The 24,748-nt window shown below is 39.5% G+C and overlaps 1 protein-coding gene across 1 annotated transcript in view; it reads left to right on the forward strand.

Annotated features, from left to right (window-relative positions):
- LOC124119473 (multiple epidermal growth factor-like domains protein 6) overlaps nt 1-19,166 on the forward strand; it is a 39,046-nt gene extending 19,880 nt beyond the window's left edge. Inside the window, exons 8-25 of the mRNA XM_048381001.1 lie at nt 151-367; nt 5,645-5,725; nt 6,938-7,013; nt 7,270-7,374; nt 7,672-9,027; nt 9,231-9,318; nt 9,500-9,609; nt 9,791-10,122; nt 10,339-10,426; nt 11,629-11,705; nt 12,401-12,437; nt 12,683-12,780; nt 13,326-13,451; nt 14,621-14,772; nt 15,367-15,502; nt 15,864-15,977; nt 16,485-16,601; nt 16,860-19,166. Coding sequence (XP_048236958.1) covers nt 151-367; nt 5,645-5,725; nt 6,938-7,013; nt 7,270-7,374; nt 7,672-9,027; nt 9,231-9,318; nt 9,500-9,609; nt 9,791-10,122; nt 10,339-10,426; nt 11,629-11,705; nt 12,401-12,437; nt 12,683-12,780; nt 13,326-13,451; nt 14,621-14,772; nt 15,367-15,502; nt 15,864-15,977; nt 16,485-16,601; nt 16,860-16,874 — 3,325 coding nt within the window. The 3' untranslated portion in view covers nt 16,875-19,166. The remainder of the gene's footprint in view (nt 1-150; nt 368-5,644; nt 5,726-6,937; nt 7,014-7,269; nt 7,375-7,671; nt 9,028-9,230; nt 9,319-9,499; nt 9,610-9,790; nt 10,123-10,338; nt 10,427-11,628; nt 11,706-12,400; nt 12,438-12,682; nt 12,781-13,325; nt 13,452-14,620; nt 14,773-15,366; nt 15,503-15,863; nt 15,978-16,484; nt 16,602-16,859) is intronic.
- Nucleotides 19,167-24,748: the final 5,582 nt, after the last annotated feature.

The following is a 24,748-nucleotide window of genomic DNA, read 5'->3' on the forward strand; positions in this document are numbered from 1 at the left end:
AATAAAGTGTTTATCGCGCCTGTATCTTAGGGTAATTCATGGTCGACATGATTAAGGTTGAACCCTTTTCCAAATGTTTCAAACATTTCAATTTAGACAATATTTGGTGAAATGCCAAAATAAGTTTTAAAATTTCGATATTTTTTTCAGCGTTTCTAAAAGGAGAAAAGCGGTGTACCTCTCCCCCCGTTTTGAGGACAATGTTTACTCATCAGTTGATGACGTGTCACTGTATGAGTTGGCTGAACCACGAGACAGTACTGGATCTCAGTATGCAACAATTCCAGATGCTGCAGTATCGTTGGAAGACAGAGGCTACGAGCAGCTGAGACAGGCTTCCCCTTGCACGGGTTACACGTCTCTGTACTGAGAAGAGACAGTCAGATCAATTACATCATGTTCTTCTGGAAAATCTTACCATTTCAGTGCAGTTACATACGCTTATTATGGAAAGAAGCGTAATTGACTGTTAGAAGTCATGATTAATACATTTAATCCTCCATCTGTGTAGCCTAGTAGTAAAAGGTTTCGCCCGTCCCTGCAAATGCCTGAGTTTAATTCCCTACATGGGACAATCTGTGCAACGCCCGGAGTAAGAAACTGACGAGCTAGACTCAAGTTGTTTATTATATTTCCAATTCTGGTGGATACATGAAAGGATGACACTGTTCTTTGAAATTATGTTTCTAAATTTGTCAGCAACATATCAGTGTTCATGGGTTTCACCAATGTGATAAACGTCGTAGACCTGCATCACTTCGATCTTTTCTCCCACATGAAGCTGACATCATGATATAATTGAAAGACGTATCAAAACAGCGTTAAACCCAGCTTCGCTTACTCAGTCACTCATAAACATTTACAGTAAATTAAAGGAGCGCTGTTAATGTGAATATCTGTATATAAAATATGTAGTTTATTTACTCACTTATAGCTTTCTGTGTTATTGTTTGAGTGATTCAAGAGAATAAACATTTTGCTTCGTCTTCATTTTACTTTGTCAAACTTCATTATAATTTCGAATGGTTAAACAAATTAACATCTATACAGGCGAGCATGGCAATTTGTTAAGAGTGTCGTGGCGTGATTTGACCACATCCATGGATTTACAAACGTGGAACAAACGATTATTGTTGATATAAATAAAAACACGTTCCAAAAATATTAACAATCAACATTACTACTTCACTGTTAAACACACACTTGCACATCCTTTTGTGCAGTGTCGAGGAAGATTTGTCATATCAAACATCTATCATGTTACAAATGTGCCCGTGGTCACCTTGCCAGTTGACTTGAAGAAGTAATGCGTTATAATCGATTACTTCATTAAGTGATGATGGGTATTTAAATACCTATATAAAGTTTAGTTAAGTATATTTCCGTACTCCTCCATAACTAAATGTACATCGGACAAGAGGTTCACGTTGGAAGGGAATAACATAATATTCAAAATTAAGAGACACGATTATTGCCAGTTTCCAGGTCCATAAAGTCCACCCTGAGTATATGTATAGTGCGTTTTCAACGTGAAATATAGAAGCTTTAGCCAATCTTAATGTGTGGATTCTTCAGGAAAGGATGGGATGACGTCATACTCTCCAGTTGGGACAAGTAACGGATGCCGTTTATGACTTAACGATAAGAAATAATGCTTGAGTGACTATTTCATTCAGATATTCCATTAAAGTTTAACTATGATTCATACATGTGCTGTGCCCTGTATTCGAACCGTTTGGTTTGGTTGAAGTCAGCTCAGTAATCTACCTATGTTGAGGGGATGTCCTCTCGGTTACTAAAAGGCAAATACATCTTCACCATGATACACGATATCATAGTAATGTCGACGCTAACTATTGGAGTCATGACATTCAGGTGCCTTGAGGTCTCAATGCAAAATGTCATAGGCATTTTCTTGTTATATAACTTACTTTAATATTAAGCCAAATAAGAAGACACTAGAATAACGAAATCATATATTTTAAAACAAATTGATCTCTTTTATTTTTGGGAGAAGAATTTGAGAACAATATTGCTAGAGAGTTTCTATGAAATTACTAATCATGGAGTTACTTTACCTTGATTTCACATATCGATTCTGTTTAAGGTGCCCAGCGAGAAGAAAAGAAACTGGCCTTATTCATTCAACATTTGTTAATCCGTTGATTCAAATATACATATAAATTGTCAATGCAAAAGAATAATCATTATAGATTATCTGCCGCAGAATCGCGTTAAAACTCAATTGCATGTTCATTATTTGACCGAGTTTTTTTTAATGTTTCTGTATAATTTAATATCTTGTTAACCAGATCATCAAATGAACACTATGTTTATGTGTGACATTGCGCTTCTGAAACATATTATTTCATTGTCATCTGAATCACGTACATAGGTAGTGTTCTGTTCAGGTGGGGTATGCCTACCACCTGTACAAAACGATCTGGCCGTGGAATCAAGATGCTATAATGTCTCTCTGGAAGAGCTTGGTGGGTCACGTGATTGTGATTACCGATATTATGAAATGATTCAGGACGAAGCTGACCCAACGGCTGGTGCAGATGAAGGTGACGGGTGGTATGATAAGTTGATGTTACAGACCAGAGACGCTATGAGACACCGGGGCCAGCCGGGGAGGCCGTATGGTATACACAGCTAATATCTACATCTGTATCTTATATCTGATGTTTATATTCGGGTTTGATTAAATATGTTTCAGCACTGCTGTATGTAAACTTTGAATTTGTAAAATTCTAAAACATATTTGATTGCATTGAATTAGAATATGTTTTTCTTTCTTCTTAATGTGTTGTGTCAAATGTAAAAGACAGCATTGTATGCTTCATTACGTAGTATGTATACAGTTATCTCCCTTACATTGTATTTCCATTCAGCATGGCTGTGTCTGTGGTGTTGACTTCCTTTTCACCGTGATCTATTTTTACACGTGATATCAAATGGAAATACTTTAGAAAAAACCTTCATACCAACTGTCCTCAATTCTAAAGGTTGTCTAAGCTGTAAACAAAACGATATTTTGTACAAAATGACAGTGGTTTGAACAGGGGGTTGAATAGATCCTAGTTTTTACCGAGAACTGTTCAAACCCCATTTGTTGTCAGCACACCATAACTGATCCATGACTATATGTCACTTTCTGTTATTTGTTAGTTGTTACTCACATGTAAATACTATTACATGAATATCTATTCTGACCAATGACATCCATCCATCCAGGAATAATGTGTCAGCTTTAAATTCTTTATCAGATGAAGGAGGCAGTCTCGACTTCCGTGTTACTCAGGCGAAGCAATCGACTTAAAGTTATGTGTAAATGTACCTCACACTCAGTGACGATATTGAAGTGGCATATATATATACATGATAAACATTGGTATAACAGTATGGGTCAAATACTTCCTGTGAAAATGTAGAAAATCATTCCTCGATTGGAATATGGATTATGCTTAATCTTTCAAACTGGGATTTGGCGATGCTGGATCCTTCAATGTATATCTGTTTACGGATTTGTAGGAGCTTTGGAATCCCGTACAAGATATAAATGGACACGTCTTCAGGTTTTAGGGTCAAGTAAAAAATTGCTGATGTATGGTTTTGGCAGATTCTTCCCCAGTCAACTTACTGGCTTTGTATGTGGCTTCTTCCTAATTCTTTGATCATGTAACGCTTCTCCGTACCTCGTTAAAAGCTTCATGCAGGTTGGTTGATCACATTTACATAACTCACTTTGCTCTTCTTGAAAGCCATTTGACATGTCGGGGGCAAATAGACCTTTCATGGTCGAAGTCGCCTTAAAACTCTTATAAAAACCCAACCAACATCGTGAACATGAATTGCAGTCTAAAATAGTAAATTGGAAGCGTTTTTTAAAAATAAGAACAGGAGAAAACGTCGGGATGTATCACTGTCGCCAGAGTCAAACGGTTTTCGTACTGAAACTAAGTACACATGGATTACGCGCGATTGCCTTGATCTGCATGCTCGAGTTTAGTTACCCGATATGATACGATGCGCTCTTCACGGATGTGATATTTCACTACATATACAAGACACGGAAATAACAAGGTCTTAACATTCACTATGTACTTATTCCACTCAGACAATTCCCCGAGTCCCAACCATGTCTCTTATTTCTTACTTTCTTTACTATTTCTAACCGTTTACTTTCTCACATGTAATCACGGAAACTGTTATCAATAGAAGAAATGTAAAAGTTAACATCGCTGAATTATGTACTCAACACATTGCATTCCTTGTAGCAAGTTCAGAATTAATAAAGGCTCTATTGGAGTGTAAGGCTGGCATGCGTGTCGAGGACATGTTGAATCCGGTGTAAGAACGAGAAGCCGACATTGAAAAATGGCGCTGAATGGTATATACAAATTCGATACTAGTTCATGTGATGTCGCTCCAGGAACAGATTCATTGAGCTGATTTCTACATCTGAGACAGACATCCACATGTTTTTACATTTCCTGAGACAAAAACTAATGGGTAATATAAAAAACTGAAATCTTAAAGCTTATCTGTACCTTGTGAAATATTTTTGAAAACACCTCACCAAGATCTACAAACTTAAGTCATAAGTAATTTGTAGTTATTCGTGTCTCATAGGTTAATCGCACCTGCACGTATCGTTAGATAAACAAACAGTTCAATTATCTACTGCTGCTCAAAAAAATCTATCTTGCTGTATCTTTGTAAAGTGTTTAATGCTTTTATTTGTTTGCTATTGTTGTTATTTGTTTTTGTTTCTAATAATATTAATTGTATTGGTGACTAAATTCAATCAAATTGTGTGGACTCGTAAGCTTAAATATGACGACAATTTGTCCAAATATAAATTTGGCAAGAATATCGAAACATATTGTATCATGATAGCATTTCTGACAGTGTTGTACGTTATCGGTTTTCTTTAATACCCCAGAATATACATACATTTGTTTGTGAGACCGCCTCCGTGGCCTATAGTTTTGCGCCATCAAATGTCTGTTGAGTTTGCCTCAGTTGTCTGATAGCGAAGTATTTAGATTCTTTCTACTGCGAATAGTGTCACGCTCTAACTTTCGGCGGCATTCGACCGCATCCGTGGACGGTTTTGCGGACAGAACGTTTTCCCGGAGGACGTAAGGTCGGTGGTTTGATCATACCAAAAGACGTAAAAATGGTACTCGTTACCCTATTTGGTGTATGGTATGTAGGTATATGCGCGTGCGTGCGCGCGTTAGTGTGTACGTAGAAAAGGCAAAATGTTAATTTGTTGTACCTGCTAATACTGCAGTATGAAGTTTAAGGATTGTTGGGCCTTGACTGTTTATACAGACAGTGTAACGTACGAGATGTGTGATATAAATATTGTATATAGCAAAGCATCAAAGTTCGATGTCATTGTTTCATGTAAATTACTAACAGGTGCATATAAAACATGTATTACAGAGGTAATATGTTAAACGGAATTATAACGCATGCGTAGCTATAAATAGTTGGGGTAAACCCATATTATGTCCGGGTACAGATGTGGTTCTATTTCCGAATCTGAGTGAACAGGAAATAGAAATTATGATTCATTCTAACGTCTGTAGTGCAGTGTGATGTACACACCATGAGGGGAGACTGTTTCTAAACCGACCTAGTCACAGTGACGACTAAACTCACAAGAGAGGGAGGGGATACACGTGATCTCGGACGGAGAGGGAGCATGGAGGTAATATATAGTCACGTATATAACATAATCATATAGATATGAATTATATATATGCAAACAATAGCAATTTGAATGTATAGAAACAGTGTTGAAATCTACGATTCACAACAAAAGGAACCCTCACACTGTTTGGTGTTTCGAACATTGAGAAACAGTAGCATGTCAGTTAGATTAACATAAAAATAAATATACGCGACAAAACCATTGTTATAATAAGGGGAAAAGAGTTAATTGTACGATTCCGACGATATCATAAGGATGATTTATGAATCACTGTCAAATATAGTGAAGATACAAGGTGTTTGCGAAAGGGCAAGCGTATCCAACCCCACCGAGGGGAATTGCATTTGACATATATGTATCAAAGATTAAATAAAACAACTCTGTAACAGAAACCTCAGAGCCTTCATATCTCCAAATTTCAGGAGTTGAGAATGAGATGAGTTAAGGATGATAGAGCTGAGAAGGGGAAGGTCGGTGGAATGTAATAGGGGTAATTGTCGTATGAGATATACGCTCTAGAGTGAGTGAGTGAGTGAGTTGGGTTTAACGCCGCTTTTAACAGTATTCCAGTTATATCACGGCGTGTCAGCTTAATGTGGGAGGAAAGCCCGTAATGATGCAGGTCTCAGACGTTTACCACTTCGGTGAAACCCACGAGCACGGGTATGGTGCTGACAAACCTAGAAACATAATCGGGGCGAACCGGGATTCGAACCCACAATCATAGGTTTCTGGCGTGCCCAAAGGACGCAACTCTGCACAGCGAATCGCGGCGCCTTAGACGACTGGGCCACCCGTGCCCCCACGCTCTAGAGTACAAATCAATATGTTGAAAGGAAGTTGTATGAAGGCTGGCTTTTTTTCATCATTTGCCAATCTAAATGGACAAATTCCTCGTGCGATTTGTGTATACAAAGTAGAGACAAAACTTGGTGATGGAACAAACTATGACAGTTCTATTCCTAATGAATTACATTATAAATCCAAACTAGCTTTGTATCCATTTATTTTTAACACAGCTCCTTGGTCATGTTACCAGCATTTTATATAAATTGAAAAATATAGGAACACAAGCTTCCATCATCACAATCATCACGTTTTCATATAGACGAGAACATTTTCAGCTGTACTAGAAGGGAGCGGTTATTCAATTCAGCAGTGTGGTAACTGTCATGTGACCTTATTTCCCGCATTGTCTCTCTGTTCCAGACACGGCTGTTTGCATATTGCTGGATCGTGATCATTGCAACATTCAGAGCAGGATCTGGTACGTCTGCATTTAATCGTATCCGACTCACTTGTCTACCCACCTTAATGTAAACTAATATTGCAATTAATCGGAATGAATGGTACCAAAAAGTTAATACTTAATCAAGGGCCAAAGTTTGCCATTAACGGCGTCGTCATTGTAAACCAGAGAATGTTCCACAAAATTGTAACCCAGGACACCTCTGGTGATACAGTTAATACAGATAACATTTCTTTGTAACAGTACATGTGTACACCGCACTAGTATCTTCTTATATTTTGCCTTTGGCTAGAATCTTGTGTGGACACATTGGGGGATCACTGCAAGACAGTGGATTGTTCACAACCAGGAATTACAGTCAGCTGTGCGAAGACGTGTGCCATTTGCCGAGAAAAAGGTTTGTTATAGAACTATTATTCCTTTATCTGTTTCTCGTTCCTAAAGCTAACCTTAACTTTTGTTAACATGCACAACTTAACCAAATGTTATGTATACAGAGTACACAGTTCGGATAAGACCTTGATTGCTGTTATGGTTTCTTATTTCTATATAATGTTAACTTTTAAACACTGTTATACACTATCTGCCCAAAACGAAGTTTAATAAGTATACACAAACAGTTTATCAAAATTCAAATGTCAATTACAGTGGCTTCCTAATACTTTTCTAATGATACACGACATTAATTGTGCAGGTTGTGCGAAAGGTTACTACAACACAGCTGAGAGAAACTGTGAATCCTGTGCCAATCCGCCGGCATCACATCATACTGACTCATACAACAGTTCCTGTCTGGAAGAGTGTCCCGATGGCAAGTGGGGACTTGACTGTAATATAAACTGCGGCATTGGGTGTACGTCTACTTGTCGCAGGTGGACTGGTACATGCCATGGTGGATGTAAACGCTGCTACTTCGGTGCTAACTGTAATCAAACATATGAAAGGTGTATCTGTGACCAAACCGGCGGGGGATGTATGTGTAAAGAAGGACATTATGGAGAAACGTGTGTCTCAAAGTGCTCACCTAATTGTGAAGGTGGTGTATGCGATACCAAAGGTACGTGTTCGAGGGGATGCAAAAAAGGTTGGTCTGGCAAGATGTGTGATAAGTCCTGTACAAACTGTTTACTGAGCAAGTGCATGGCTAATGGAACCTGTACACAGACTTGCAAGGCTGGTTTCTATGGTAACTTGTGTCAGGTCGCATGTAACAAACAATGTCACAATATCACATGTAGAGGGAACACAGGCGAGTGTGACGAGGGATGTACTGCTGGGTGGTATGGTGGCCGATGTGACATCAGATGTCCAGGAAACTGTGCTTCAGAATTGTGTGACAGAACTGATGGTACGTGTGTCAAGTGTAAAGTTGGCTACAGCGGATCTCACTGTGACACACCTTGTCCAGGCAATTGTGCTACGAAGACATGCAAACAAAAGGATGGTACGTGTGCCAAGTGTACAGTTGGCTACAGAGGATCTCACTGTGACACACCTTGTCCAGACCATTGTGTCACCGATGCCTGTGAACAACATGGAGCTTCCTGTACAGGATGCAAACCTGGCTATAAAGGTCCACACTGCGACACCCGGTGTCCAGATAAATGTTCGAGTTGTCACCAATCTGAAAATACATGTATCTCATGCAATGCTAACTGGTACGGGGGAACATGTGGCAAATCTTGCAACACATGTCTGAATGGTACGTGCAACATAAATGATGGAGCCTGCCTATATGGATGTAAACCTGGTAGCTATGGACACCGCTGTAATCGAACCTGTAATGCAAACTGCTTAAGGAGAGAATGTTTCCGTGACTCGGGAAACTGTACACATGGATGTAAGGACAGCTGGTGGGGGCCTCAGTGTAACAGCAGATGTCCGTCACACTGTGCCAGGTGTGACAGAGTTGATGCTGCATGTCTGGAATGTGAGGAGAACTACTATGGAGAGAACTGTAGCAGCAGGTGTTCCCCCAGGTGCGGCAGCTGTGACGGAACAGGACATTGTCTTACCTGTGCTGAAGGCTTGGAGGGACACGACTGTCAGGGTAGTTATGTTAATCCTAACCACACTGAACGTCAAGAATCATGCTAACATCATGTATGATATAATATACTTTTAAAAAAGTATTTTAAAAGTAAAATGTTATTGTGTGTTTGATCACTGTCAGTTTCAGTGTCCTGGTCACATATTGATAGCACGATATTCTTTGTTTTTAAGAAAAAAAAAATAATGTGATTTCTTTATCAGGATCAACTCGGATGCAGATGCTCTGGATTGTCATTCCTTGTCTTCTGATTGCGATTCTTTTCGTTTTGGCCTTCTTTGTTTTGAGACGGTAAGTTGGACTCTCGTGTCACTCTGGTGACAACAGTGTTGGCTCTATTATGATATTTGATACACGCCGATTCCGTTTTTATCGTTTCTGAGATACAAAAGATGATGTGTTTAGAATAATTTCTATCAATTTTCGCAAGTGATTTTTTCTCATCCGTTTGAATTCATTTCTTATGTTTCAGAAGTAATATGAAAGTCCAGGGCAAAATCAGAAGTCGATGTTTCGCATATTCTTCAAAACAATCAACCGTTTTAGCTATAGACAATCCAACGTTTGAAACCACTCCTAAGGGTAACCTGCAGACACATAGTTCTTATGATCCTCTCTGATCACAATGAAAGAGTTAAATGTTAAAACCGTTCTTGCTTAATAAGAGAGCTCTCATTAAATAATTATTATTTTATTGCTGAGGAACCGGTACTTATTGAACACAGTAGTACAACCATCTAACAATTTCAATTTCATCGCCCAGGATGCCAAACGCCTGTTGATGCGGTCGCACCTGAGATACAACCCCTGATGAGCGGCGGGAGAGAGCACAGTGCCGCCTCTACTGAAATCAGAATGAACGAGAGACAGAGGACAAGGTCTTCCCTCTCACACTCTCTAACATCCAGTTATACCTTAAAATCTGATGTTTCGCGGCCTCGAACAAATTGTACATCCGGTCTTGTTCCGACTCCACACCGCCCAGCCGACACGTCGTATCCGGAATGTGTGTGGTCAACGGAAGTCCCAGTTCAACACCTCAACTCCTACGTTGCAAAGATGAAAATCGATGAAGGTTTAACTAAACAGTTTTTTGTGAGTATTTTACACAATTATTTGAGATTGAAGAAGCACAATGGTTTGTTTGGTCAGCAGTATTGTCTTCAACATCACACGTTCAGACAAACCGTTTATCATATTGTGTATCAGATAACATATGTTTTTTGGTATCGTAATAATTATATGATGCTGCAATTTCATGGTACCTTATATGTTAATACATAATACTTGTCATTAACTTTATATTTCAAGGATCTTCCGTATGGTAAACTTGGTTCTTGTGACGAAGCTGAAATGCCAGGAAATGCTTTCAAGAATAGATACCGAAACATATTACCATGTAAGTATAATAGCACTGATTTCATTCTAATGGTTTGACCATGTGTATCACAGAATGGTGAACTACTTTGAAACAAAACATTAATTATTAGCAAAGAACGATATAATGATAATCCAGAAAATGTTCTCTCAGATCATTAAAATAACGAAGTAATGATCCTTTAACACTGGGAACACTGTGTGTTAGCATGGATTGAAATAATTTTGATATACTGCATCAGTCATTTCAGACTCACACATTTGGAATATGCTAATTGTACCAGAAGATTATTTTTAGAACATTTAGATTGTTTTTATTGATTGTTTTTTGAAAGTTGAAAGGGTTGTCATATGAATTTTTTTATTACATATATTCGATTTGTTTGTTGTCTAACTTCACTCTCAGCAATATTACAACTATATGACGGCGGTCTGTAAATAATCGACTCCAGACCAGATAATCCAAGGATCGATGCCATGAGCATCGATCCACGCATGTGGGATACACTCGCGAAGATCCGAGTTAGAATAAGTCTTCAGCAACCAATGCTTGCCGTAGGTGACGACTGTGCCTGGCGTAAGGTGCGACTAACGGGATCGGGTGGTCAGGCTTGCTTATATGGGTGATGCATGTCATCGCATCCCAATTGCGTAGATCGACGCCGATGATGTCAATCACTGGATTGTCTGGTCAATTTACAGATTGCCATCATAAAAGCCGGAATATTGCTGGTTGCGGCGTTAAACAACACACACACACACACACACACACACACACACACACACACACACACACACACACACACACACACTCACTCACTCACTCACTCACTCACTCACTCACTCACTCACTCACTCACTCACTCACTCACTCACTCACTCACTCACTCACTCACTCACTCACTCACTCACTCACTCACTCACTAACTAACACGCACACACACACACACACACTAACACAAACACACAAACCTGAAGGCCATGGCAAAATTCCCTTGTTTTGACTTTCCCGATCCCAGCAGAAATTCAGCTAAATGTGCATAAAGGAACATTTCAGCCAACATTTGGGATACGAAGACATTCAATCTACCAAATCACCGAACCTGACACCCGATACAGTTACGACAGTTCTTACCCAGACGCTCCACGGGTGCAGAACATTTAACAGTTTCAGGAGGAATCGGTATACATTAGAATATAAATTGCTTTCTTTTATTGTTTCAGACGATCACTGTCGAGTCAAACTGGGGCCTGTCCACAACATTCCTGGTTCCGACTACATCAACGCTAACTATATACACGTAAGTTTATATTATTCAATGTAAACAGCAACAATATATATTCTTCTATGTACGACGTGGAGTGGGGCAAATGTTTAAAGGTTTTGTTAACATAAACATCAACGAGTATTTTTTCGAAAAAGCATGCTTTTCATGAAATCTTTATTATGTTGCTTTCTTTAATTTGGTAATTTCAAGTACTTTTACTCTGAGGAATTCAGGATGGATCCGAATAGGAGGTGAATATAAACCTTGTAGTTCTTGTGTATATATTCCATCATATACCTTCACTTCCTTCAGGGGAAAGGTAATGAATTTACAAGGACATGTATAATCAATGACTACAATATATAAGTACTTTGTGGCAAATATATAAATGGTGGAACAACTTGGCTTCGGTTAAAAACATTTCCGTTGATATAATAGAAAGAGTTGAATCCAGCATTCGTATGGTTACAAATGAGATCTTCAGTTGATTTGATCAAGGTCCAAAAAGGTTTTCGTTTCGTATTCAAGTTAACGTCCATCATTTGCATTCAACCTCCCAATCAATTTCTAAATAGAGATTAAAAATGTTTTTCAGACTGTCTGACAATGTTCTGTATGTTAATCCACATATACACAGTGGCATATTGAGCTAAATAGTACCTAATTCATAGTCCGGTTTTGATAAATTGCAATGTAATTTAACCTCGAACACGATCCCGTTATTTCAGGGATACGGCCGCCCGAGAGCATTCGTTGCTACACAAGGTAACTGTGTGTTTATGCTACCTATTTCCTTACTTTCGGTTAGCATTTCCTTTCCGAAGTTTCTCTGCATATCTATCTCGTAGCCATCCTGGCCACATTTCTTCTGACATTACTGCAGGGTCATATAAAGTGTGTTTGTTAAACCGTAGTTTCTGTTTCATACGTTCTGTTATCATGAAATTTAGTCACCTCAAGGACACTTTTGAATATGTTCATGACGTAAGTCTATGCACGTGTACTTTCAGGTCCATACGGTGATGTCGTATGGGATTTCTGGAGAATGATATGGGAAACAGAAACGAGTAAAATAGTCATGTTGACAAACTTTGTTGAAAACAGAAAGGTAAGATTATACCAACACAAAGCTTTAATAAAAAATAGCTGAAATGATGTGATACTGTAACAATAGTGGAATGGACTGTTTAAAGTATTTTACTTTGGGTCAATAGTAAAACTAGAAACATCACTTTTGCGTATATGCGTATATGATACTCTTAAAAAATCGGTATGCATAGAGTCTACTAGGTTATGAATCGAAAGTCCATCTACTTGTGTATCCCCCTATTTCTAATTAGCGGTAGCTTTGGGACAGATGTAGTTGATCCTTCGTGCTGTAAATATAATGAAAGCGACAAAACCCTTTCGATATTCATAAGACATCTTTGCTCAAAGCAGAATCGATTGTAAAAGGCAAAAAAGCTGTGTAGGGATCACTGAAAATCAGACACCGGGTGTCCGAGAAAACACACACTAAATCCTTTGTCAGAAAAACATATTGCTTTGTATTACTAATGTTTTGTTTGTAGAGAATCCAATCTGTCATTCTTTTAACTTAGTTCCTGCATGATTACGTCGCCCTTTTATCACGCACCCCTCCATGTTTTCCAGGCTAAGTGTGAGAAGTACTGGCCCGACTTCGGCCACCCAGGTTCCAACTACGACGATGTCCATGTTCAGTGTGTGGCCGAGGAGGAGATGATGGACTACACAGTCAGGACGTTCTCAATACACAGGGTAAGGTCTGTTTCAATTGAGAATGGCAAAATGCAAAAGTATACAAAAATGTCATCCGCAGTGTGTTGAGTAGCAGCTCTGCAGAGTTGGATGAAGTCGTCCGGCCCGAGCTCTGAAACCGAAGGCTTTTTGTTTGCTGCTCAGGACCAGTCACTTCCCACTCGAAACCGTCAATGTGTGATTTTGCATGAAATCATTTATATCATTGAATTCTTTTTTCCTTTTGACACTAATGTGATTGACAAGATTCAGCAAAAACATAGCAAATATGTGAGCCTCGTCATTGAAATATCATGCTTGCATCCCAAGTACAAAGTTGTCCGAATTCCCATTGTCCTTGGTGCCGTAGGTTTGTTACCTCCCAATCTGTTGACTGACATTGGGAGAGTACCCGGGTTTGCTACCAGGAATACAGTCATTCTGACAATCTTGGTAATGCAGAAGGCTGCAGTATTGGGGAGTCTTTACATTCTCCGAAAAGTTCTTGGTGGTTTCGACAACGCAGTCCCATTCGTTGTCTGGGCTGCGAGTAGAGGGGGCAAGGGCCCTGAGCTGATGATGAGCCTAACCAGCCTGACTGTGCCAGGATCTCCCAAACCCTCTTTGTTGCATTTATTTATTTTAATCTGTATATAATAATAATAAAACTTTCAATAGTCATGCTAAATCTCAACTAAAAGCAGAGTCGATTGTGACAGTGAATGTTTCATATTCCTGGTCATAACTCTGCATAACCTTGTGACCGTGTGCGTGTATTTGTTAGTGATTGTCATTGAGTGCACTCATTTCCTCGCCTCAATAACCTAAACGAAATGTTACAATTACATAGGCCAACGTCATTATGTCATGTCAACGTTATCACTACCAGTACTATTCACAGGACGAACGACTATGCTAAAGTAGTACTACGTGGCCTGAGTTTGGGCTTTCCTCCCTTACTAAGCTGATAGGCCGTGACATAACTAAAAAGTCCAAAGCGAAGTGATTCCAAACTTACTGACACCATTTGTAGTTTTAGGTTATGATTACATACATTAGACACATATCCATACGTGAAATAACATGCACATTTGTTTGTATTCCTTTGGTAATTTGGATATTCCTGGTACACCAATCCATCCCTGTTTAACCGTGTTCATTTTACGGATATCTGACGTTACGATTCTCAGGATGAAGAACCGACTAGAACGCTGAAGCACTACCACTTCACTGCATGGCCTGACAAAGGAGTACCAGAGGATGTCGGGATGCTGGTGGAGTTCCACAGACTGGTCAAGAACGCACCTTCAAGAAGTAAAGGCCCAGTAGTTGTCCACTGCAGGTACGTCAAAGCCGTAGTGTACACGTGGGACGTATTACTGTTTGGAACGTCCATACCAAATCAGTAGAGGTGAAATGGGGCTTAACGTCGCTTTCAAGAATATTGCACTTATATAGCACGTGTGTGCGTGTGCGTGCGTGCGTGCTCGCGCGCGCGTGTGTGTGTGTGATTTCATAATCACAGGGGCGATGGGGTAGCCCAGTGGTTAAAGCATTCGCTCGTCAAGATGAAGACCCAGGTTCGATTCCCCACATGGGTACGGTGTTTGAAGCCCATTTCTGGTGTCCCCCGCATTCACTCACTCATAATCACATGGACCAGACGTCTAAAAGCGTAGGTATTGGCTTTGTGGAGTTGCGACCCGCTAGCGCGCCAGAATCACAGGTTCGTATCCCAGAATCGCTCTGGTTATGATTCTTGGTTTGTCAGCATAAGCCCATTCACGTGGGTTTCTCCACATAAATGACTGAGACTTACGGGTTTCCCTTCCACAATGAGTTAATACGCCGTGGTATAGCTGAAATACTTTTCAAAGAGGCATTAAACCAATATGATCAGATGTTGATATTACACAGCAGTGAATGTTGTTTTCAGCGCTGGGATAGGACGGACTGGGACGTGGATCGCTCTGGACTATTTGATTGGACAAGCCAAGGCGGAAGGTGTGGTAGATGTCTATGAGTGCATTGTCAGGCTCCGACACCAGCGTATGGATTTGATACAGACTGAGGTGAGGTATTTTCTTCATATAAAACCTGACATATACATTACATGACACGTCATTGTGGTGGCACGTGATCCTGTGTACAACACACAGGTCACAAACAAGGTGAAGTTAATCAACATTGTTTGCGTAGAGTAACTGGATGGGTGTCCGCGCCCGGCATTGTGACTCCCGAGGGTTTAGCCCATGCCGTGATTGGGTACCCGGTAGGATGAGAGATGGGATTTGAGCATGCTTTAAGGTGTGAATACATTATTATTATTATTATTATTATTATTATTATTATTATTATTATCATCATCACCATCATCATCATTATTATCAAAACTTTTAACAAATGTGTACATAGTAGCGATTTTTCTTACAGGCGCAGTACATATTTCTACACGATGTCCTTGTAGAGGTTCTCCTATCATGTGATAAGAAGAAGCCGATGTGTAAGGGTAAAGACAAGGTTAGCGATGACTACGCAGTCGTGCAGGTGAGTGTCATTATTGTACCTTCGAAAGTAATGGAATGTCGTCAAGGAGGAAATAGCATATTAGCTTTTACTCAGGACTCACTATTCGGCAAATTTGACTTTTTGACTAATTGTGTGACAAATGCACTCGTCAGTGTTGGCCTGGGATTGTTCGAAACCACAAGTAAAAGCGACCAAATACTTTCCATAAACGCAGAGTCGATTATACGATTCCGATTATATCTAGAACATGTTTTTATGAATCACTATGCAAAATGTGATACCCGGGGTTCGCGAAGAAATATTTACTCGTTCACTTTCTTGTAAATTCTTACTTGTCTCAAAATTGCCTGATATTGATTCTACTATCCGCTCACGCTTTAAACCTTACGTTGCCTACTCCTGCGAGGAACCCCTTCCAGCTATCGGAAGACTTGATATATATATTATTTTGTACCGGTTGTATCATGTGCGAATGTCAAGAATGATAGAATTGTGAGATGTTTATTATCTTGTATCCTGCTCCAGAAACGGAAACGGAATCCAATTTTGGAACAAGAAAACGACAAGTATAGGCATCGCATTCAGTTACCTTTGCCAGAGATCCCCTCCCTCGCTGTCGACAGCTTTCAAGATCAACCACGGGTAGGAACATGGGCAGGGTTCAACTCTCATACGATAGTTTCAATTGTAAAATATTGTTTATTATCATTTCACCAGCAAACATACGGAAATGACTCTCATGACATGCAATAAGAAAATAACAAGAACATGGTTTAGGACAAGAGTAACTGCCTTCAGCGGTGCACACTGACAGTTTGTACATATATACGCAGATGGATTAACTTCAGGTTTTGGGAAACTTAAATTTGTGACGGAAATTTATACATATTTTAATTGCAGGACAGGCGCAGCTGACGACCGCGTGATGAGGGCTGTTGAGGTTCCTGAATACGGATATTATGTCTCAAAGTTGTTGTCAACAGTAAAATGTAATCATACTTACCCATGTGCATTGTCCGGAGGTGTTAATATCATGTGTACATTACATTCATTAACTGTGTAAATAGAGGTTCACCGCATACAAATTACTTCTACATAGTGAGTGAGTGAGTAAGTAGGGTTTTAGTCAATATTACAGCAATATCCACGCCGTGGACACGTTGGCTTCACACATTGGAATCGAACCCAAGTCTTAGGCGTGACGAGTAAACGCTGTGGGGTGTGATTGGAGGGGGTTCGAATCAGCGAACTTCTGCTCCCCCGGCAGACGCCCTATCCACTACACCAAGGAGGCGGTTTCGTATTTCGGAATAGGGTAATGATTGATTAAACCTCGATATTGATGAATTGTAAAGACGTGGGGTGTATCAATTAAAGTCAACAGTTACACTGATCAGTAGAGATAATGTTTCATCGATTGTACCCGACCTATGAAGCGCCTATGGTTTCTATGGCTGTATCTATCAACAATGACGTTTCTACTGACCCGTTAACGTTTACCCGAACTACAGGAATGTGCGTGGAGCGCTACACTGGAAATATTTCCTTGTTAGGCGACAGTGAAACAGAAAGTCAACAAACCCGTGTGTCGCGGTAACTGGGCCGTGTCAGTGTGACCTTGTTACAGCGTTATGTATACTCCAGACTGGGTAGTTAGGGTGCACCGGTAAATAACAGCTGATCATCTGTGTGGACGCGAGTCAACAGTTCACACGTATTCATTGTTTTCATATGACATACATACGGTATTAGAAGAGCATATGCATATACAATATGAAAGTATAACATTCAAAGGACATGCAGTGTAGCAACATAGTTCATACAATATGTTATTTAACTTTTTGCATAACAACTTGGCATCATTTTTTTAACAGTCCTATTTTTGTAGTGGTATAGACAGACAAACTTCAGATTGTTGGGATATTTACGATAATATAATGGGATACAAGTATGTCTCTGTTCTTAAAACAACGGGCAGATTAATACTATTAGATAATGAAATTCATCCCCCATGTCACTCGTATCACATAGTGGACGTAGTCTATTTGTTATTCGTACTTTGTTCCATCTGCCTTTTTCAATGAAGTCAATTATTTGAAGTTCGAAAAAGACATATTGGTGTTCTATATACATTATCCAAAATTTTAATATAGGGTTCAAAATATTTTAAGATTTAAATAACTTATATGTGGTACATTTGAAGTATTTTCTATTTCGTTTCTCAATTATACTTGTAGATATTGATCATGTAATCTTGTAGAAATAACATTATTTGGCGAGAAGGTAGTAAGACCATTTGGGGATTGCCATGTGTCACTGACACCCAAATCATTCAGATTATGCTTCACAAAGTTAATCCATTAATGTGTATAGTGTTCAGATTCATAATCTGATAATAACATGTTATATACAATATAAGAAAACGTATTAGATGACATCGTTTTTTACTAAATAGTATGATCTACCACCCACGCCTTTGTGATACGATGCCATGCTCTAAACCCAGTCACTGTGCCTGACCACCTGATCCATTTGTTCTCATACATGTAGGTTGCTGGGTATCGATTCTAACCCTGTATCTTCACCGGTTGTATATATTTGTTGGTGATTTACAAGCAATTTAAATAATTAACTTATTTTATCATCATATGTGTTTAAATTGTAAATATATGTAAACGCATGCCAGATTCATGTATTTTGTATATTATGTAATTTTTGATATTATATAATTTTTATATTTGAAACTTTTCATATTATGTACCTTTGGATATTATGAAACTTTTGATATTATGCGATATTCTTGTGTGTAAATAGTAGTCCCATACATTCTGTTTAATCACTCCTTCTCTGTTAAAGCTAAGTAATCTTGACAGCTTTCATAGAATATCTATTACAGTAAAAAGCCTTCAAATGTAAATCATAAAGTCATGTATCTGAACATAAAAAATAAACAGTCCATTAAACAAACATGTTAAAAGCAGATTGAAACCCGTTAATGCAAATGATCCGGATAATTAAATTTCGGTTTAACCAATCATGATTGAAATCAATGTCCCTTTATCATGCATTGTGTTCCCAATAACATCGTCTGGAAGAAAGGGTTTCCGGACCATCGAGGTTTCACTGTATTAAGACTTTTTAACCTGTAACATATTTCTAAAATTACAATCATGTACATTGAATAAAGATACCAGAATGTTGTCGAAATGTTTTCGCTTTTCACTAATTTCCACTTTCTATTTCCGTGGATGATTGAGGTGTCTGGTATAATTAGAGTGATTGAGTGAGTATGGTTTTACGCCACTTTTAGCAATATTCCAGCAATATCACGGCGGGGGACACCAGAAATGGGCTTCACACATTGTACCCATGTCGGGAATCGAACCCGGGTCTTGGGCGCGGCGTGCGAACGCTTAAACCACTAGGCTTCCCGACCGCCCCGGTATAATTAGACTGACAACAGGAGTAATTGAATGTCATTGAAACGTGCATTTAATGTACCCTCGTGACGATGCAGGCGGAAATGAGGTACACTGGTTTAGTAATGAATATTGATGTTGAACTTTGATGCATGATGCATTCGTATTATACTGTGAGACAGCCGGGTGTATGTGCACTTGCTTTATGACTCACGCTGACGAATGTTTGATTCGTCTGATGAAAGGCAAATACACCGCTGGCACAACACGTTCACTTCCTTGTATACAGTTTAATGTGTGCCTCACGACATGTCCAAACCATGTTTTTCAACCCGAAGTGGTTGTGAAACGATGTATGACTCAGTACGAGAAGCTTTGTTTCTCATAGCATGTTATTCAGAATTAAGAATATTCACACTCTCAATTTACAGCATACCCTTGCCTGTGCATGTATTTGGAACGAGTGCTACCTTTAGGGCAGGATACGCTAAACTTGTCGCGAACACCTGGTGTCACTATTTGACTGTGATTCATAAACACATGCACATGATATAGTCAAAATAGTACATTCGACTTTGCTTTTGGCAGAGATTCGCTTTTATTTACCCTTTACTCAATATTTCCGCGTCTCAAGTACGTATCTTTTCACTGTAGAGTGTAACAGTTTTTAAATTAACAACTCAAAAGCAAATACAAATTATCTCCCTTGCACCGTCCCCAAAGATGCAGGCGGCCAGGTGTTTGCAAATACTTGGTGAATGCCACGAGCAAGCGAGTCATTGTGTTTTGACGTCTTGATAAATTCATAGTGTAGGTAACATCACATTAAGCCTCGATGTTTGTGTTCTAAAATAGCAGAATTAGCAAGATGCTGATCTGATCTAAATGATCCACATGTATAGTCCAACAAGATGACACGATAGGCGTATACGTATGTTATTGAGAAATAAATAATTGTATATTATCAATTTTTTAAATCGCAAGAAACCGTGTTCTTTATACTTATATATAGTGTAACAAATTGTATTATTCTCCTAAAAATAAATTGTTTTGGTTTAAAAGATCATTGAAATCAAGAGATAAATATTTTACGAATCTTCACAGAATTTTCTATCGTTTGAATATGGCTGTTGCTTCACCTGGGGGCACGGGTGGCCCAGTTGTCGAGGGCACCGCAGTTTGTTGTACACATTTGCGTACTTGGGGCTTTCCATAAAACTACGATCGTGGGTTCGAATCCAAGATTCGCCCTAGTTATGTTTCGAGTTATCTTCTAAAACCTGCATCACTACCGATCGATGGAACAGCATCACTGGAAAGGGAATATGCCTTCTTCTTGAAACAAGCCCGGAGCGCTATTTCAAACACTCATGTTGTAAATTGATAGTTCCAAAGTTGTGCCTTAGAGTTATGTGTGGCAATAGTATATGGGTTTGGACAATCATCAACGCGCCCCGGAAACTTGTCACACATTTAATTAAGTTTCATACGTTACTCTCACATTATTACAAGTGTCCTCCAGATAATTATTTAACTGAAACCGAAAATATAAACACATATTTCCATGTTAAGAAGCATAGGTTACAGGTTCATTATACGATTTGATACATTGTTCCATAGGTGGATTATTCTTATAATCGGTTACGGAGAAATGCTCCTCAATAATTAAGCCTGCTTTACACCAAGGTGTATCATCTAAATCATTGTAGGTGATGCACTCGTACACTTAGTTGTTTCAGGGCGGCGGAGTACCCTAGTTGTTAACGTTCGCGCATCACACCGAGGACCCGGGTTCTATTCTCCACACTTTGGTATTCCCCGTGGTGATATTCCTGGAATACTGCTAAAAGCGGCGTAAAACCCTACTGAATCACTCACTAGTTGTGTTGCCTTTCATTTGAGTTTTGATTCTATAGGGTAGAAGAAACGGTATTCACCATGTTGATATCTACATGTCGATAGTCAGAAAGGAAACTGCATTCTAAGTGGGTACAAACCGTGCACTTAAATATGACGACATATGATAAGAAACTACATCTACATTATCTCACTTTCTGTTAAATAGAGAAAGTGATTTCAAATGCATTGAGCTGTTAGTATATAAGCTCTCTCGCAACTTCATGATGCATTTGATTTAAGTCTGTAACATTGTAAAGTGGTTGAAGCTTAGAAACGTAAAACATTGTGGCCATTGAAGGCGATTGCGGAGCGTGTGATTTCAGCACTTTTACTACGAAAATTCAATACTTTCTATAAATATTATGAATTTTTCTCTTCGGAAATTTACATTCGCAACAAATCACAATCATATTTTCCCAACTTTACTCGCCCTTTAATATAAAGTGGGGATTATGAGATTGTGCTAAAGTAGCTGGTTGGCTTGAGTGAGTGCATGAGTTTGGTTTAACGGTGCTTCAGTTCTGTCACGGAATATCTTCAACAATGTGTGTGTGTGTGTGTGTGTGTGTGTGTGTGTGTGTGTGTGCGCGCGCGCGCTACATGTACATACACGATCTCGTTTTCACCTCTCCCACGGCGATAGCCGAATACGAGTATGCCGGCGTCGCGATGAACGTTACGCTCAGAAGTGTGTTGTGGAGCCGTTTCGGAGAATCAGTGTTATGGTGTGGGGAGGAATCATCGAGAGACATATGACTCGTTTGCAAGTGCTCAATGGCAATTTGAACGGGCAGTATTACTGTGACGAGGTCAATCAGCCTATCGTTGTGCCGTTTTTGAATCAACATTTTATAGCATGACAACACCCGACCCATGTCGCCCGGGTTGTTCAACAAGCACTCGGACAGAACAACGTGAATGTGATCCCATGGCCTTCTCGCTCTCCAGATCTTTCTCCAACTGAGCACATGAAATGGACTACAGTACAGGAACTGAGAGACAGGCTGGTGGAGATATGGGATGTCATCCCACAATACTGTGTTAGACGTTTCATCCGTTAAATGCGAACGAGATGCATTGCATGCACCCAAGCGAGAGGGAGACACACGCTACTAGCGCGTGAATTGACAATTCTGTTCTTGCATCTTTCTCTTGTCATAACTTAATTTCTGTGCAAGACATGTGTCATTAAATATGTAAAGTTGTTTAACTGGTCAATTGTCTTTTAGAAAATATGAATTCTTTCATATGTGTGCGTCTACTTTGATCAGGTTCTTGTTTTATATCGTGTCACAGAAACTTTTGTTGCTGAGTATATTTTGTATTTGTTTAAGATTCAAACTGTTTATTCTACATATGGTCAAACGACACCTTTTTAAAAATAATTACAATAATCTAATAATGTGAGGCCCAACTCCTTCGTTATTTGCCTGGCGCTTAAAACGTTTGAAAGATTTACTCTTGTTTGTTTGTTGTTGAACGCCGCACTCAGCAATATTCAAGCTATGTGACGGTGGTCAGTAAATAATCGAGTGTGTGTGTGTGTGTGTGTGTGTGTGTGTGTGTGTGTGTGAGTGAGTGAGATGCCGATTTATAGTGCTAGCACACTGAGATACCATGCCGCAGTTTAACATGAATACCCCACTCAGACACAGTATACTGATTCCGAGCCGACCAGTCCTTGTTTTAGTCCTTTAATGCCGTGCGCCAGACAGGGTAACAACAAGTACCATCTTTTAACGTCTTTTGGTATGACGCGGCCGGTGATCGAACCCCGGACCTTCCGCTCTCCGGGCGGACGCTCTACCACTAGACCACGGAGTCGGTGGAACCTTTTAGAATGAAAGTATGAAGAAATATTTTGTTTCTATGTTGAGAAGTTTTGCCATTATATGGAGAAAGGGCCTATGTAAATGATTTACTTGCTTGATTAGTTGCTGCAAATATGGCTGTGGACCGTGTTAACGTGACTTGTGTCGATCATAGTACCGCATTGTGCAGTGCTACGATAGAATGGTGTCGACAAACCATAAATAGTCATCAGGGTGAATCAGGGATTCGAACCCACGATCACATCCTGACACGGCTAATGGACGCCTCAGCAAATTGCGGTGCCTCAAACCAATATACCTAATTGCCCTTGTTACGGTGACAACATAACACAATATTGTTCATTTTAAAATTTTATTAAAATTATTTTCCAATAAGTATGAACAATGACAATGAATACACATATTTACACAGTCGTGTTTTCTTAAACGTTGCTCTCAATCAGGTTTGTACAGGGTGAGTATACAATCATCAAGTTGAGATTACGGCACTGTACAGAAAATATACATCTGAGAGGGTAAGGCCGCTTTTAGCAGTATATAAATCCATCTGAACACCATGGAAGACGTCATGAATGTGGGGATCGAACCGTGTTCTTAGGCTTGGTTGGTTGGTTTGTTGTTTAACGCCACAGTCAGCAATATTCCAGCTATATGACGGCGGTCTGTAAATAATCGAGTCTGGACCAGACAATCCAGTGATTGACATCCTGAACATCGATCCACGCAATTGGGATCGATGACATGCATCAACCAAGTCAGCGAGCCTGACCACCCGATCCCGTTAGTCGCCTCTTACGACAAGCATGGGTTTAAAGATCTATTCTACCCCGGATCTTCACGGGTCTCTTAGGCTTGGAGGAGAAAACACTTTCACCACTAGGCAACCATACAACCTCGCGATTTTGTGAGGCTAAACGTAATATTGTAAAGTACACTGTGAATACACAAAACATGTGTGAATTGCTATGATATATGAAATACAATCACCACTATAATCAATATTAGTATCACTTGTTTTGGTATTTACACTGACAGCGGTAGAATATGACCCGGAACTGTAAAAGACCGCTTGTCTACAAAGTTGGCTTAGGCTGGGTATCCCAGGGTGTACCGATACTATGGAGAACCCCTGGCTTGTTAGAAAGGTTGTCAAATGAATACATCCAGAGCAGCATGGCTCAACCACATCTGTATATATCCATTCTCTTGAACTGTAAACACCACTAACATGGCGGAACCCAACGTTGACCCACAGCAACAAAAAACTGAGCGTTGAAATTCAAAACAATTAGTGAAATTCAAATATTTACGTTTGCTTTAATTTTTAAATATGCATTATTTAGAAAGTCACTTGGCTGAACATATCCAGTGTAGCATGGCTCAACTACGCCTGTATATAGCCACCCTCCTGACAGAGACCGAAAGAAAATGTCACATAAACATGTTTCAGAATCCAATGATTATTTTCCTAGCAGTTATGATGTGGTAATGGCGTTATGTGATACTGTCCATCCTTATACCACCCAACATAAGTTTTGAATTGACGAAAGAGAAGGCCCACTACCTGGTTGTAGAATAAATTCAGTTACCAAGGATGGGTGTCAGTACTATTATACCACAGTTATACAACAGCACTGAC

The sequence above is a fragment of the Haliotis rufescens genome, unplaced genomic scaffold (genome assembly GCF_023055435.1).
Source record: "Haliotis rufescens isolate VD_foot unplaced genomic scaffold, xgHalRufe1.0.p SCAF_1, whole genome shotgun sequence".
Classification (NCBI taxonomy): Eukaryota; Metazoa; Mollusca; class Gastropoda; order Lepetellida; family Haliotidae; genus Haliotis; species Haliotis rufescens.